Below are 16160 nucleotides of genomic sequence, written 5' to 3'. Positions count from 1 at the left end.
CAGAGTTGAGATTTTGATTGTTGATGGGAAACAGAGAAATAAGAAAGATGGCCTCGGGGCATCCCAGGAAGCGGGTCCCCACCCTGTGCAGCCTCACAACAAAGGTGAAAAAATTTGCTCAGAAGGAAAAGCTGCAGAGCATCATGTTCCAGAATGGTGACAGCAGCCACATGAGGTTGCAAAATGGCGGCAATGTAGAGAAGCTTTTTCTTACAATCAGGCAAACAGCCCTGTGATCCAGGCACCTGACCCCTACAGCCAAGAGAGAGAAAAGCCTGGCTACTGCTTCAGCTGGCAGCAGACTTTGGCAGCATCCACAAGGTGCTGATTTTAGGTGCAAGGAAAATACACGAATTCTGAGGGTAAGACAGCTTCCACCTCGATTGCAAAGGGTCTGGGAGGCCAAGCAGTGTGCCCCTGAGAGGGCAATTTGTGAAGATGTAAAGGTGAAGCCAAAGGTGCAGTGGAGACCCCAGAAGTTTGGAAAAGCCAGGAATATGGTTGATCCAAGGGAAGCTGCAAAAAGCGAGCAGAGAAGATTTAAGAGAAAAGCTGCTGGAGTTGAAATCGCTGGAAGTGCCCTGGGGGTGGAATCACCCAAGCCTTTTGGAGCTTGCAAACCAGATTGCTTCAGATGCTGAGTGTGGAACTCTAGGACTTAATGTTTGCCCTGCTGGATGTTGGATTTGCTTTGTTTCCAATGCTTCATATTCCCGTTTGTAACTTTTGGAATGGTAATGTTTATTTTGTGCCTTTGCATTTGAGAAATGTTTAACCTTGTTTCATTTGTACAGAGGGTTACCGTTAAGAGTTTGCCATAGATCTTGGAGGAGACTTGGGACTTGGACTATTCAGCAATGCTGAAACTGTTAGGACTTTGGTAACTTTTGGAGGTGGACTAAATGTCTTTTGTATAAGGGATGTACATGAGTCCTGGGGGCCAGGGGTGGAATGTCATGGTTTATGTCTGTGTCCCTCAGGCCTCATGAGTTTGCATTGTGTATTTGTGATTGGTTCATTGTATAGTGCTTGGATTGATGGTGTTAGTGCTACACCCGCATAGGGGTACAGCCAGGATGTGATGCAATGGCAGGAAGAAGGTGTGTCTTGCTCTTTGCTGGTTCCAGTTTGCTGTTTGCGGCTGCCATGAACTGTGGCCCAGCCATGCCCACCTGTCTTGGAGCCAACTGAGTGTGGACTGAAACCTCCAAAAACTGTAAGAAATAAACCTTTCCTTTCCCAACTTTGGGCTTCAGGTATTTTGTCTCAGTGACAAGTAAAAAGGAACTAAGACAATAACATTTGTTAAATGGACTGATACAAGAACCATTGGTATATGAATGACTTGTAAAAATTGTTCATGTATATTGATTGAAAGAAAACTTAGTAACATAAAACCTATCTTGTTTTTGATTGAGCAAACCAGACACCATTCTATTAAAGTTCCTTCAGGAAAATGACAAATGGTAAGACAATTATAACGCAGCTTATTTGTGGTGCAGCAGTTGCAAATGCATATTAGATACACCAGCAATGGGACACTTGTAAGATCTCCATGTTAAAACCCGGAGAATTACTGATAAACTATTAACCCATGAAGAAATGCCAAAGGTGCAAATTACTTGAAAAACAGTTTATAGAAGCTTCTTTAGGAATGGCAGAATGTAAGTGAGTGATTGTTGTAGTCAAGGGCTTGTGAGAAAAACAGAATCAGGACACAAAATTTATATTATTATTAATATGATGGTCACCCAGAGTTAACATAAGAAAGTGCAGGAAATCTGTGCACAACACTAAAGACATAGAATATTCAGTAAAGGGCCTTAATCCCATATTAATGTCCTATGAGTCCAGATAAAGTCCTAGAGCCCCTGACAATGCTTCCCAGGAGTCCAACTGGCAGTCTAGAGCCCACGAGAAGGACTCATGCCAGCCTGTTTTATGGATCTGTGCTGGGAAGACCCAAAGATCAGCAGTGGAAGCTAGAAAGTCTATGCCAGTGGGGTGAAGGAGCTGTGCTGGTAGGCTTAGAGTTCTACGCTGGAGCTGAGAAGTCACACTGAAAGTGAGACCAGGACTGCCCTTAAAAGCACCACAGCCATCCTCAGTGACATGGAGGCCCTGAGCTCCTCTGACAAATAAGAACAATCAAGTACATGCCAGGAAGCCAGCATGATGAGTTTGTCCTGGAGATTAAATGGCACACATCTTCCCCTCCAGAGCCAGGAAGCAGTGCTCCATGTAAGGACCAGAGCTCCCCCAAAATGAACCACAGCCACTCTCACCAACAAGATCCCGAGCTCCTCCGATGACAACAGTCAAATTTACACTGGGGAAACCAGCAGACAAGCTCCTCCAGGAGACCCAACTGGGTCAAACAAAAACCCACAATGCCTACCTTCTCCTTCTCCACGTATCCATTTATGCTGGCAACTTTCCTCAGCTGGAACATCTACACTCAGCACCATTGCTGATTTAGTGCAGCTGGCATTAAGTTGACTGTCAGTTTTTAATCCATAAGTTATGTAGAGAGTGTTACCAAAAATTTACCTGAAACAATGGTGCTGCTGTGCTTTTACAATAGCCAAACCTGTTATGACACTCCAAACAAATCAGCCAGCTATGTGTTTTAAAGAAACTCACAAATATAAATTTATTTAATGAAATAAATTTGCTGATTGTAATTTTACCTAGTATGGGTATTGATATTTGAGCAATAATTATTCAAATTTGAGCACCTAATTAGACTTAATTCATACATATTCCATTACTCTTATTGGTCAAAGAATGATAAAAGTGACTAGATCCCTTTGTGTCAACAGTGGGTTAAAGCCTGTGGAAACCTGTTAGTGGGGCTTTCTTGTACATTGTCATTTTTTCTGTTCTCAAGATTTGGTCTCTGTATTTTATCACTTTTGCTGTACCTGGTTATGTATGGATTTTTATTACCTTTTTAGAACTAGCTGACCTTGGATTAATGGTTAAATTGAATTTGGGATTTCCAGGCATTATTTCTTCCTTCCAGTGTTGAGGAATCATCCCTGAGCCTTTGGCATGCCAGGCCAGCACCCTAGCACCATGCTACACTCCAGCCCTAATTTCTTTCTTCTTTGAACACCCATCATGTGTGATCTGTATTTATTTTGGGATGCTTTTCGTTCATTTTTCTGTTTTTTTTGACAGCTTCGTTTGTGTAAGTATCTACATTTGCTGATAGTTTGCTCATTCTTTCTCCTGCAGACTTATCTACTGTTCAGTTCCTGTAATCCATCTTTCACTGCAGTTGTACTTCTAACTCCAGAATTTCCATCGGGTTCTTGAAAGCACTTCCTCTCTTTATTGATATTACTTGCTAGAGTATTTCCACCATACCTTCTTTTACCTCCAGCATAATTTCCTTGTTTTTGAGCACTGTCCTTTCAATCCACTCTCTCGCAAGGTGCTTGTCTGCTTTAGCTACTTGGCTGGACAGAGTTAAGAAGCAGGGAGCCTGACGTTCCTTTCAGGGTACAGTCACTCCCTTCCATCCCTTCCATCCCCAGCGACAATGACCATCTTTCCCAATCTACTCTCGAAGCCTCTGGTTAGCCTGCCTCTGCTGTGATCACGTCTCGCCATAAGCATCCACTTACTGCTACCTAGCGCTCTAGCACTGTTGACAGTGCTCTGGGGCATTTTATTATTTCTAAATGTGGTTCTGTGGCCTCAAGTGCTAAGCAAGGGCTCTGCTACTGAGCTGTAACTCAGTCTCTGCTGCAGTTAGATCCAATTAAATTCAGACATACATACATGTATTACTGTTTCCTGTAAGGCTTATCTCCTCCACCACTGCCCAAAGGACTAAGAAGTTGTAGGCATATGCAGGTGCAGACACAAAACCCAGATTCCCCAACACTGGGAGGAGAGACCGCACACCATGGAGCAGAGCCGAAGGCTCCCCATGGCCCTCAGACTTGTAGATTGTTGAGCATCTCCCCAGCCCCTGTCCTATGATTCCATTACACAGCTGTTTGTATTGAACCCTCACTGATCTTTTGCTTATTGCTGTCATGGAGCTGTCTTGTCTTCCCCTATGGCCAGTATTCATCGTATTCGGAAGAACTGCGTATGTAACTTTTTCCTCCTCCACTCTGCCCTAAACAAAGTGAGTTAGTCCATTTAAAATTTTTAATATTGAGCTGTTCTGATGGCCTGCTGCCTCCCCTGGACAGAATGTCAGTGCCCCTGACCCAGAGATGGGATGGCATAGCAGCTTGCTTTCCTAGGACTGATACCATGGTCTCTCCGCCTTTTCCACTTTCCGGGGAAGGACAACTGGCGGCCTGCACACTCAGCAAGCTATTCCTGAATGGGTCTGTCCCACACGGGGGCCCGGGAAGAGAAAGGGTTAGAGCTTTTGTGGCAGACAGCTGGGTGGGTGCAGAGATAGAATGGGGTCATGGTTCAAAAGCCAGAGACTATTTTTTTTTTTTGTCTTTTTCCTTTTTATCGGTACCAGGGATCGAACTCACGACTGCCTACTTGCAAGGCAGGCGCTTATGCCGCTGAGCTAAATCCCCAGCCCCTAAGCCAGAGACTATTTTTACTGAGGACTCTCTTGCACATGGTAGGCAAGTGTTCTACCACCAAGCTCAACCCCAGCCCTGAGATTTTCTTAAATAAACATTTGCTGTATTCCCTTGCAACACTTTCCACAGACTTAAACTTTATTTTTTCTAGTCTTTTTGAGACAGGGTATTGCTATGCAGTTCAGGCTGGCCTTGGGCTCACTTTGTGGCCTAGGCTGGTCTTGAACTTGCAAACAATTCTCCTGCCTCAGCCTCCTAAGTGCTGGGATTATAGGAGTGCACCACCACACCCAACTTAAACTTTAAAAATAAGAGAATTTTTTAAAAACCAATTATGGTTATTTTATTGAGTCAGTGGATTTCCTCATGCTGCCATTCCAAGTGTTTCCGGATTACTTTTAAATGCCTGTCTTAAAACATAAGTCATGAGGACCCGTGAAGTAAGGCAATATGTTTACAACCTGAAATAGCCTTCTGCTGCATCAGTTGATTCTGCACCAACAGGCGGCATCCAGAATAAGCAGTTCTGTAAGAGTTATTTAAATAAATTCCACAAGTGAAGTGTGTCAGTCATGTTCATTTACCAGGGCAGAGTGCCACACCAGTAAGTGTTACTGGGCTTTGATGCAAACAGCACTGAGTAAGGCCTAGTCCTGGAACAGTCTCTTGGGTTATTATTTCTAGCTCAGTAGGTTAAAAACACAACTGTGTATGGTATAAAGATGTAAGAATCACACTATGATAAAAACCAATCTCATCCACACAGCAGCTAGACCCCTCCCAGGTAATTTAAGAATTCAGAAGTTTTCCTCAACCTGAACCTGAAGGTCACACAGAAAATCATAATGATGCCTTCCAGGGTCGAGGGACCGTATAAAAATCCGGGATATGAGCATTAGATGGATCAATGTATTAAAATCAAAGATTTTTAGAAACACGTTAAGTCTGAAGTAAACAGAAACGGACAATTTACAAAGAACTGTAATTGTGCTCTAATCATCATCGGAGTCTGAGTCATATTTCTTTCCTCGGATTGTTTTCTTTTCCAGCTTTGTGAAGTTTGTCCCAAACTTCTTCTGGCTCTGAAATGGTGGCTCCATTAAATTTCCACTAAAAATAAATATGAGAAGCATTTAGTATGTTTGGCATCCTAAATTGCAAAGAAAAACTATCTTCCTTACTATAACAAAGAACACAAAATATAGAAGATTTTCTTTAAAATGCCTCTGGTCAAGGTAGAAGTATAGTAGCCATATTATCCTGAATGATTAACGTGTTAGAACAAAGTTTTCTCCTTTACCATTTATAACCTGTGACAGTAATTTCTCACCAAGAAGCACTGGAAGAAGTGTTTTGGTTACTTTTTTTTTCCCAGGCTAGTCTCAAACTCATGGAAATCCTCTTGCCTCGGACTCCTGAGTGCATGCTCAGCTTGGTTACATAGATCAGTGGTTTCGTTTTGGCCAGTTCATACATGTACATAACATACTTTGATCATTTTCAACACAATACCTTCCTATTTAATATTTTTTAACACTTAGTCTCTACAGCCACTAGCAAAACTCTTGGAACCCATTATCATTAACCTGGAGTTGGCATGAAAACTTTTTTCATTAGTTTTTAAAAAAATTTTAGTGACACTTGAAAAATAATTGAAATGGGAGAATTTCTTCTTTTGCAAGTGTCTGCAAAGGTACGCTTGACACCCAGATCTTGGTTTTGAACTATCACTTGCTGTTGGAAGACAGGATGGTTCCTTGGAGAAAAAGCAAATTTTATGAGAGCACAAACTAAGCCCCCCCTAAAATAGCTTCTCTGGAACCAGAAAAGTAGGGCTCAAAGGATTACAGGAACCTAGAGCAGTCTGAACTTTGGTATGGCAATAGTCTAACACTGAATAAAATGAACAGCTCCTATGGATAGCACTAAATAGAAACGTAACCAAACACAAGAGACGGAAAACGTCAGTCTTGGAAAGCAAAACAAAATGAAACGTGTGTATGTGGGGAGCACATGATCTCTGGTTAACAGGTACCAAAGACAGAGTATGGGGAGTTGGAGAACATTACTAATCCAAAGGACATTAATGGGATGATGGTAACATTTGAAGGTATGTAAATGACATAATAATTCTTATTTTAATAATTTCCTGTGGCTCCCTGTCAAGAGATTCAAAAAAAGCGGATGAGAAGTGGGAGAGAAAAAAATGAATTTTCTACTAACAGAAAGGCACTACAACTAGAAAGAAAACTGCACAATTTGACCTGTTACTTTTCCAAACAAGAACAATCACAGAAGCTGAGGCAGGAGGACTGCAAATTCAAGCTCATCCTAAGCAATGTAGCAAGACTCTGCCTCAAGATAATAAAAAAGGAGCAGGGGATGTAGCTCAGGGCTGAGGTCCTGGGTCCAATCCTTAGTACTAAAGAAACAAAAGAACAGGCACAGAACATAAGATACTACAGACGAATTTCAGACAAAGATTACTTAAGAAATACAAGTTGAATTTCATATTGTTTTCCAGCTGAGACTATCCTCCACAGTAAGAGAAACCTTTTGCTTTTCAGATTCTACATGTCAGATCTATATTTTAAAATATAAACTTAAGGGATCGGCATATAGCTCCCAGGTAAAGTGCTTGCCTGGCATGTGTAAGGCCCTGGCTCAGACCTCCAGCACCACAAAATAAAAATATAACCTTCAGAAATGTGTTTTAAATATTTAATTTTATCAAAGAGAATCACTTAAGTCAGCATTATACTGCAGAAGCGGGGCCAGGGGTAGCTGGGGTGGTAGAGTGCTCACCCCCGATAGAGTGTGTGAAGTCTTAGGTTCAACCCCCAGTCCCGGGGGATATAGGGGCTGAGAAGAATCTGCTCTAAGTTTCACTCTGGGTTACCAGGTTGACACAGAATTAATTTCAAATGTATCTTCTAAGTTGAAAAACTTTACAATCAGGTATACTTCAAGACTCAGTTTTATCTGTAAATCAAATTTTGTCACAGGATTGCACTAATGTATTCTTTAAAGCATAATGCTTTTCCGTAGAAACTGTCTCAGCCACAGGCCTTAATTTCATAAATCTTAAGATATTTAAAAAAAAAAAAAAGTTGAGTAGACAAGACTATACTATTTTTTTTTTGCGGGGGGGGGGGGGGACCAGAAACCAAACTCAGGACCTTGTGCTTGCTAGGCAGGTGCTAATTACAGTGAGCTATATCCCTAGCCCTAGAGCAGACAAGATGAATGTGTTGTCCGGCTGAAGTCACCTGTAATTGAGGATGTCAGCACAGCCCAATCTCCATTCCAAAGTCTCTGTGGTGAAGTCGTCAGTATTGCCCAGGTCTGTGAATCCCACCACATAATCTTGTGTTTTGCCATCTTTCACGAGTGCCAGTGTGGGGATGACTTTGATACGCAGTCTCTCACACAGGAAGGGTGCTTTTTCCACATTCAGCTTCAAAAACTTGGTCTCAAGATGTTTCTTGGACAGGATCACCAGATGTCTGTCTAATATTTTACATCTACAGGTAAAAACACGTAGATGTCAAGAAACAAAGCAAGAGACTTCTTTAAAAAGAAATTTTCATTTTGTCTTGATTTTTGAGACAGGGTTTCATTATGCGGTTGAAGCTGGGAGCATTTAACTCACGGTGAGCCTCCTGCCTCAGCACTCCAGTGCTGGGATGACAAGTGCATATCACCATGTCTGACTTAAAAATAAACACAACTGTGCATCTGATTTTATAGTTTTCTGTTTGCTGGCAGCCAGCTTGTACTTGTATCAGATGACTTCACCTCAAAATCATAAGTAATATGAGAGGCATAGACGCTAGCATTCTAGAAAGTCACATTTGCCTCAATGGTATTTGTTAAAACGCAATGCCAAAATACTTAAACACAGGCTTTATGTCATAAAGGTTCCCAGGCTGGCAACATCACAGTAAAGGACCAAACATTAGAGTTTCGATTCTCTTCAGCCTGTTCCATTTTATCTCATAGAGGAAACCCAGGGAGGGATGAATTGGCAGACACCAGCTGGGAAAGCCACTGCTCTCCCCTCAGTTCCCCATATCGTGGCTTTGTTATCTCAGTAGGAGAAAAAGCACCAAGAATTTTTCTGGCCAGAATTTTAAATACACATTTCTAAGATGTTCTCAGAATTACCAAAAAATTAATTCAAGAAATACAAGCAACTTACATGGGAGTGTATTACTGACTGTCTATAGTACTCACCGTTTATTTGCATGTCCCTGGCCTTTAAGCCACCATAGGTTAATAGGCTGGCAGAACATTAAAGAGCTCACAGGGCACCAAGGACACAGCTGAGGGAGTTGTTCCTTTCAGTTTGGTTAACTACTTAGCAGTTTCCAGTACGACCCTCAATGCTGCTTGGGCAGGCGTCACTGCACCTGGCTGATTCTTGTTTGCACAAGATACACTCGTACATCTGTTTTATATCGACTATTCTTTGCATATGGTTTATTCAGAACATTGTATTTGCTTTAGATATTTGCTTCTAATGAAATCTAACAAGTTATGGTTATTTTACTAATTAATATCTATTTCCTGGTGTGAAAAATAACCTATAATTTTGTGCTCTGCACCTCTTATCCTAAGTACATTAGATATAATCTTTACCCCTCTCAGAACTCGGTGATATTCTTTTACAATACAAAACAGTCACTGGCACTCTGAGACTGAAGTACCAAAATTTGCAAAAGGAGAAACTAAGAAAGGGAGAAATGTTAGTGTACCAGAGAAGAAAAGTTTGTGAAATGGAAAGACTTTTAAAGATGTTGCCTTGTCAACAACTTACAATACAGAAATGATAGAACTTGAAAGAAGAAATGAAACTAAAAAAGGTCCAACAGTGGTCAACGATTATATTAATTCTATGGGTGGTGTTGCTAGATGACCAACATCTAACAAGCTATTCTGTAAAAAATGCTATTTAAAAATATTTATGCACCTTTGGAACCAAGTGGTATGGAATTCACTTGTTATTTATTCAAAACAAGGTTTAAAAAGTCATTTATAATTTAGATTTTAGGTCTAAAAGACCAAATAATGGAAAAATATGGGATAACAAAATGTCAACCAGTATGTCCACTGATGTCTTTAGTTGTGCTTAGCAGGTAGACATTTCATTAAAATTATACCCACCTGCAGAAGGAAAGACCAACACACAACAGTTACAGTGTGTTGTTCAAAGACAGACAATAATGCAAAAAGAATCTGGAAAGAGCCCAGATAACACTGCCCAGATTATGACACTACATTGTGTGTTGAATATTTTAAGATATACCACACACAAAAAATTGAGTAAATCTGATGTTAACAGACTTTATTTTATAGTCATCTTTGTATTTCCTGTTACATAAAAAGTAACCAAAAATATGCAACTTTTAGTCATCCTGTATTTAAATAATGGGACTGGGTAGTGGTTAAATGTCTCTACCAAGCCAATGTATCTCTGTGCAAACATCTCCTTTGCTTTAGGAAAGGGTGGGGACACAGTTACCTGAACGTGGAGTCTCTGTAGAAATGGCAAACCACCTTCTTACTCTCCTTGACTTCTTGAAAAAAGTCTCTCTCACTAGGGATTTCTCTGTACTCCCCATGTCCTTTCGAAAGCCATTCCTAATGTGGATGGAAGTAAAATATTACAGATGTGGTATACTTCATTCAGCACTACTTGGTGTTAAGTGTCACAATTATTTTGTAATCAAGTCAATTTTATCTGGTTGAGAAACTTTATTCCCTTTATTCCTTTTCTTTTTCTTCTTTTGGTTGAGACAGGGTCTCGCTATGTAGTTCAGGCTGGCCTTGAACTTCCTATGTATCTCAGGATGGCCTCAAACTCATAGCAATCTTCCTTACCCAGCCTTCTGAGTGTTGGGATTACAGGTCAGCACCACTTCACCCTGCTTTTATGGGTGTCTGTGTGCTCTTAAACTACTAAAATCAGAAGCATCTGATTTAAGTTATTACAAAGATTTTTGGGCTGAGGATTTAGCTCAGCAGCATAAGTGCCTACTTAGCAAGTGTGAGGTTGTGAGTTCAATTCCCGGTACCAAAAAGCAACACAAAACAGAAAACAAAGATTTTTTTCTTTTTTTCTTGTGGTGCTGGAGATTGAAAATTAGGCCTTGTGCAGGTCAGGCAAATGTTCTACCACTGAGCTACACCCAAGTCATACAAAGCTTTTAAAAACAGTGTTCCCTCCCCAGCAAAACAAGAAACAAAAAACACCTAAAACCCAAAACCAAAACACCAAAATACCAAAACCAAAAGAAGCAGAAACCAGTCAGTCTCAGAGACAGAGAGAGATGACTGAAGCTCAGAGCTTGGGGGCCCCTTTGCTTCTGAGGGTCATGCCATGCATGTCACCAAGAGACCTTGTCCTGAGAAGAAAAAGTCTGCTCACATGGGTCCAAGACGGGGAGCTTGCATCTCTTTTCACTTCCCTAACCAATACCAGAAGCCCTCAACAGTCTTGCCTGCCAGACCTCTTCCAATGGCTCCCGCAGCAGGAAGCTTGGTCCACTTTTTAGGCTGCTGCTTTTAGCAAAAATGAGACCTGACCACACAGGCTGAAGGCACAGGTTCCAATACCTAGCCCACCACTTACTGGGCCAAGAATGCCACTGGCCTTTCTGAACCTCAGTTCCTCATCTTCACAGTGGACACGACAAAGCGGTTATCTCACTGGGCTGTCGTGAAAATGGAAATGCACCCTACACAGGAATGCCTGAATGTGCCTGACTCAGTGCTTATAAAGTGTCTGTACCCATACTAGATCACCTTCAGAAAGGTCGTCTTACACAGAACTGCACCCAGCCACAAGTGTGGTGCAGATCTCAGCTTGGGCTAAAATTTAAGCTTTAATTTCTCTTCCGTAAGTCAGCCCTTCACATATCACATCTTCCCTAATTTTTTTTTCTGGACAAATTTAATTTTTTTTGGTTTTTTTTTTTGTTTTTTAAATGGTGCTGGAGATTAATCCCAGGGCCTTGCACATGCTGGGCCAACACTCTACTACTGAGCTACACCTGAGGCTTCCTGGACAAACGGTTGACAATGACAGAAACTGAATTCCGAAAATTCTAGAACCAAAGGCCCAAATGTAACTAGTAGTGCATGTGCATATGTAAGCTGTTGGGCGCATACTATTACAGCAATTTCAGAAAGCAGGGCAGAGAGATTACTTGTTTCTGCTGTTGAGCTTTCTTTAGGGCTTCCAGGCGCTTTTCTTTGAGCCGTTCCAATTCATCTTCATCCATCTGATCCAGTTTCTGAATTTCGGAATCCAAATGTTCCTCTACTAGTTTGGTGGTCTGCAGCAGCTGATTCTCCAGGACTTTGGAAAACATGTCAACAGATGCGTCTGCTTCCATTCCTCTAAGTGGTACGGTTCAGCTTTTGTGCTGGGGAAAAGATTTAAAACAACAAGAAGCAGTGATATTCTCTCTAGTTACTTGTATTCCGCAGAGCATTCTGCCAACAGCTAAGGACTTGCTTTATGCTTATGAATCTTTTTTTTTTGGTACCAGGAAATGAACTCAGGATCTTGTACTTTCCAGGCAGGTGCTTATGCCCCGGCTATGCTTATGAATCTTTATTTTTATTTAAGTGTTTCTGAGTTTAATTTTCAGTAGGTTAGAGTCACACCAAAATTTCAGAAGAGTTAAACCTCATGTTTTAGCCATAACCAACTAGAGAGAAACCAGAGCTGGTCGTAACTGAACATGTAACTGAACGTGTTCACAATGGGGCTGTAATTTAGATGTCTCACTGCCAAGCAGCTCGGAACTACCAAGGGTACCAGATGGCAAGGACAATCCCATCAGGTGCTACCAGCGCCCAATGGGATGCTCATGCACACAGTGCTTCCAGTCTCAAGCTAGTGGGAACATGTTATAACTAACAGAAACTTTTTTTTTTTTAAATCAAACTCTAATTGAGGACTAAAATGTAACCACTTACAACAAATTTTAGGTGCCTCTGATTTACTTTACCATACTAAAGCCAAAATAAATCTTTAAGGACATCGCCAGACCACAGAGAAACCAGTTTAGTTGTATGAGGGCTGTGTGCTGATAATCAGTTTTTACTGAAGGAAAAAGGAAGCAAAGCAGAAAAACGGCTTTCCAGTGGGCGGGTGTAACTACTGGGCTTTCCGTGAGTTGAGCAACAGACACCTTTTCTGTGATCACTTCCAAGGAGTCTGCCCACTCCTATTCTACCACCCACCAAAACCTACAAACTTCCAAAAATTGACACTGGTTTCATTGTACTAATAATAGTCAGTGTCTTTTTGTTGTTGTTGTTTGTTTTTGTCTTTTTGAGACTGGCCTTGACCTCATTTTGTATCCAACTCACAATATTCCACCTGCCTCAGCCTCCAGAATGCTGGGATTAGAGGCGTGTACCACCATGCCCTGCAAATGCTCTTAATTTTGATGTAAAACTTCAAATACTTTTTGGAAAAAAATTTTTTTCTTGAGACAGAGTTAGGTGGGCTTTGAACTCACTATGATCCTCTTGCCTCAGCTTCCTGAATGCTGGGGTCACTTCTGGCTAACTTTTTGAGATACTATATAGTGCGCCAGGGATTTAGCTCAGCAGCACAAGCACCTGCCTGGCAAGTGCAAGGTCATGAGTTCAATCCCTAGTACCAAACAAAATAAAAAAACAAAACAAACACAAAAAAGAGAAGTACTATATTTCTTTGTGCAATCTAGGTTTTTTTTAAATTAATTTTTTATTTTTTAGTCTTTTTGAGACAAGGTCTTGCTATACAATTCAGGCTGGCTTTCAGCTCACTTTGTAGCCCAGGCTGGTCTCGAACTTTCCTCCTGCCTTGCCCGAGTGTTGGGATTTACAGACATGCACTACCACACCTGGCTTAATCTAGGTTTTATTTATTTTTGGTATCAGGATCAAACAGACCGCCTTGAGCTTGAGCTTGCCAGGCAGGCGCTTATGCCTCTGAGCTAAATCCCTGGCCCTTAACCTAGATTTTAAAACAGACCTCAGATTAGACAAAAGATCTCTGTTACATATTTTTCAATAAATGGAGTATTTTCTACTGGCAACAGAGCAATTTTATGTATATTCTTGGGGTATTGCCACAGAAATGATTTATAATTTGCCTTTTAAAACAGGAAGATGTTGCACCTCAATAAACTATAGTTTGGCAAATCCTACTAAAGCACCTTAAAAACCTGAATGAACTATGAACTCATTCACTGAGACTCTAACTCTGAACCTGGACACACAGACCTTCTATAAATGCTGATATGAATAGAAATATTATTCTTGCAAACTTTACTCCTGATGCCATTTTCCTTATAGAAAAAGCAAGAGAAAGCATAATTCATTTCATACTTGCATTCAATGTTGAATGAACATACAAGGAGTCATCAAAGGATACGGCGAGTGTTTAAATTTTAAAAATCTTGTTAAAGTAGAAGGCACACCGCCAAGAATGAAGGAATAGCTTTAAGCTGAGGGTAAGAAGCCGTTATGGTGGCACATACCTGTAATCTCAGCACTTGGGAAGCTCAGGCAAGAGGATTGCCTTGAGTTTGATGTCAGCCTGGATTACACAGCAACACCTTGTCTGGGGGATGGGGAGGGAAAGTGAGGAGAATTAATGGGAATATATTTTACTATAGCAAATTTTTAAATTTAAGTATTCACCATAGTTTATGATCACCCTGTATTGATCAAACGTTTACAGCAATTTGTATCAAATGAAAACAAAACAGTGTATAATATTGGGAGTTGTGGCACATGTCTGTAATCCCAGCACTTGGAAGGCTGAGAGAGGAAGATTGTTGCATTATGAGTTTGAGACCAGTCTGGGCTACAAAATGAGCTCAAAGCCAGCCTGAACTGCACTTGAGATCTTGTCTCAACAAAACAAAACAAAACAAAACAAATAGTGTGTTCTGATCCACTTATTCACTATTTGACTTCTGGCTCTTTCTCCCCAAAATCAAAATGACCAGGCAAGATAACTATTTTGAGTCAATTCAGGGATCCAAGCACCTACTACAGTGTAAACAGACACCAAGGAAGGACTTCCAGAACTGCTTCAGAAAATGGTAAGAACGTGGGGGTAAATGCGTTTGAAATGAAGGGAAGAATTCTGAGGGGGATTCACAGTAATATGTCTTTTACTGTAATACATTTAAAAATTTTAAAAATTCACTGTATTTTAAAATTACACTTTACATGCTTAAGTTTCTGTTCAAATTATTAAGTACAAAAGTATTTGAGTTAAAAAAAAAAACAAACTATAAGCTCATCATCAATGCTATGCAATTGAAAAGCAGCTCTATTTTAAAAATAGCAGATTTTCATACTCTTTATCCACCAAGAAGAAACTCAATAGGACTGCCACCCTGGGAGTGGGCACAGGATGCGACTAGTAAAAGAGGGTCAAAACCTGCTTTTACAGCGCAGCGGAAGCTTACCCTTCGAGGTCTACAGGAAGAGCCCAGAATTTAACTGAGAAACTGGGAACAGAGGTGATTAGCAAGAGCTGTTGTGGGTGCAGAGGGTGGGGCCCACTGTATTCAGGAAGGGCCAAGGAGACGGTGTCGTGGCACTGGTAACTTTTCATTCTTCAAACTATAGCTTCAGATTCTTTTTACAGATCAAGTATAACGATGGAAAAGGACACCGCGTGTCAAATTCCCTAACCATTTCTGGATTCCTCTACAAAAACCCGCCCACACAACCAAGGGCCTGGACCCTAAATGCTCCCCCAGGAATATTCCTAACGGTATTCTGGTCTCCCCGGATCCCCGAGGACAGATAAGGGCAGTTCCGGGAGACCCCTGACTTCACGGCCTCCTGGGGCGCATGCGCAACAGCCTCGGCCGCCGCACAGACAACGGCGTCAGGGCCGCACCCTTCCCTCGACCCAGCCTAATGTTGAGCCAATGTGGCTCAACATTACCGGGACGCGGCAGCCGCAGATGCTGCCATCCACTGTCTCACCTGAACTCTCCGCAATGCCTGACAAATGAAAAAGACGCAGCACTAGAAAACTGTCTTCAGGATCGCAGCAGCTGCAGGCAACTGCTAATCGGCCTCTCCCCCTCCTCCTTATTGGCTAGGATTCTCTCGCGACACAATGTGCGACCAGAGAGGAAACTATGGGGGCGTGCACTGAATGGTACTGTGCTTGCGCACCTTGTTTCCCTCCGGGTAAAATAGTTCCGCGGGAAAGAGATTAAGTTATGCTGGGAGTTGTAGTTTCTTCATGCCTAGGCTAGAGTTACTGGACTTCCTAGGCACTGGTCATTACTCATAACATGGGAAACGCGATAGCAAGAATCTTGCTCAGGGCTGACACTTGAACTTCGTTAACATGTGAACGGAACATTTACGTTCTATAATATTTCTTAACTAAATTTGAGATAACTTATGCAGCACAATGAGGTTTTAAATAATCTTTAACTCTCCTAACACATCCTTGCCTCATTTAACGACCTACCTGTTTAGCGACTGTTCCGACTTAACCACCCATGGGTTTCTTTCTTTCCTTTTCTTTGTACAGTTTTGTACATCTTG

General features: G+C 41.4%; 1 protein-coding gene across 3 annotated transcripts; it reads right to left on the bottom strand.

Annotated features, from left to right (window-relative positions):
• Nucleotides 1–4885: 4885 nt before the first annotated feature.
• Txndc9 (thioredoxin domain containing 9) lies at nt 4886–15757 on the bottom strand. 3 transcript variants are annotated; one of them, XM_063229858.1, is made up of 6 exons: nt 15585–15757; nt 14114–14196; nt 11780–11998; nt 10093–10211; nt 7838–8092; nt 4886–5678 (listed from the first exon to the last, which is right to left on the bottom strand). In XM_063229858.1, the coding sequence occupies exons 3-6, from the start codon at nt 11966–11968 to the stop codon at nt 5561–5563; spliced, it is 681 nt and encodes a 226-aa protein (XP_063085928.1). In that variant the 5' UTR covers nt 11969–11998; nt 14114–14196; nt 15585–15757; the 3' UTR covers nt 4886–5560. The 3 variants fall into 3 exon arrangements, with proteins under 3 accessions (XP_063085928.1, XP_063085930.1, XP_013009979.1); XM_063229860.1 differs by lacking the exon at nt 15585–15757 and adding an exon at nt 15056–15354; XM_013154525.3 differs by lacking the exon at nt 14114–14196 and having other exon boundaries at nt 15585–15742.
• Nucleotides 15758–16160: the final 403 nt, after the last annotated feature.

This window comes from Cavia porcellus, unplaced genomic scaffold (assembly GCF_034190915.1).
Source record: "Cavia porcellus strain 051 isolate PalLab524CR breed Dunkin Hartley unplaced genomic scaffold, mCavPor4.1 scaffold_18, whole genome shotgun sequence".
NCBI lineage: Eukaryota > Metazoa > Chordata > Mammalia > Rodentia > Caviidae > Cavia > Cavia porcellus.
The sequence above is the reverse complement of the archived record's forward strand: the minus strand, read 5'-3'. Positions and strand labels throughout refer to the sequence as shown.

Bases quoted from the DNA above. Each gene is read 5' to 3' on its own strand.
- Txndc9 (XM_063229858.1), bottom strand. From the start codon at position 11,968: ATGGAAGCAGACGCATCTGTTGACATGTTTTCCAAAGTCCTGGAGAAT. The intron at 10,212-11,779 runs GTAATCTCTCTG...CATCCACATTAG, and splicing joins AAGCTCAACAGCAGAAACAA to GAATGGCTTTCGAAAGGACA. The intron at 5,679-7,837 runs GTGACTTCAGCC...ATTTATTTTTAG, and splicing joins GCTGACATCCTCAATTACAG to TGGAAATTTAATGGAGCCAC.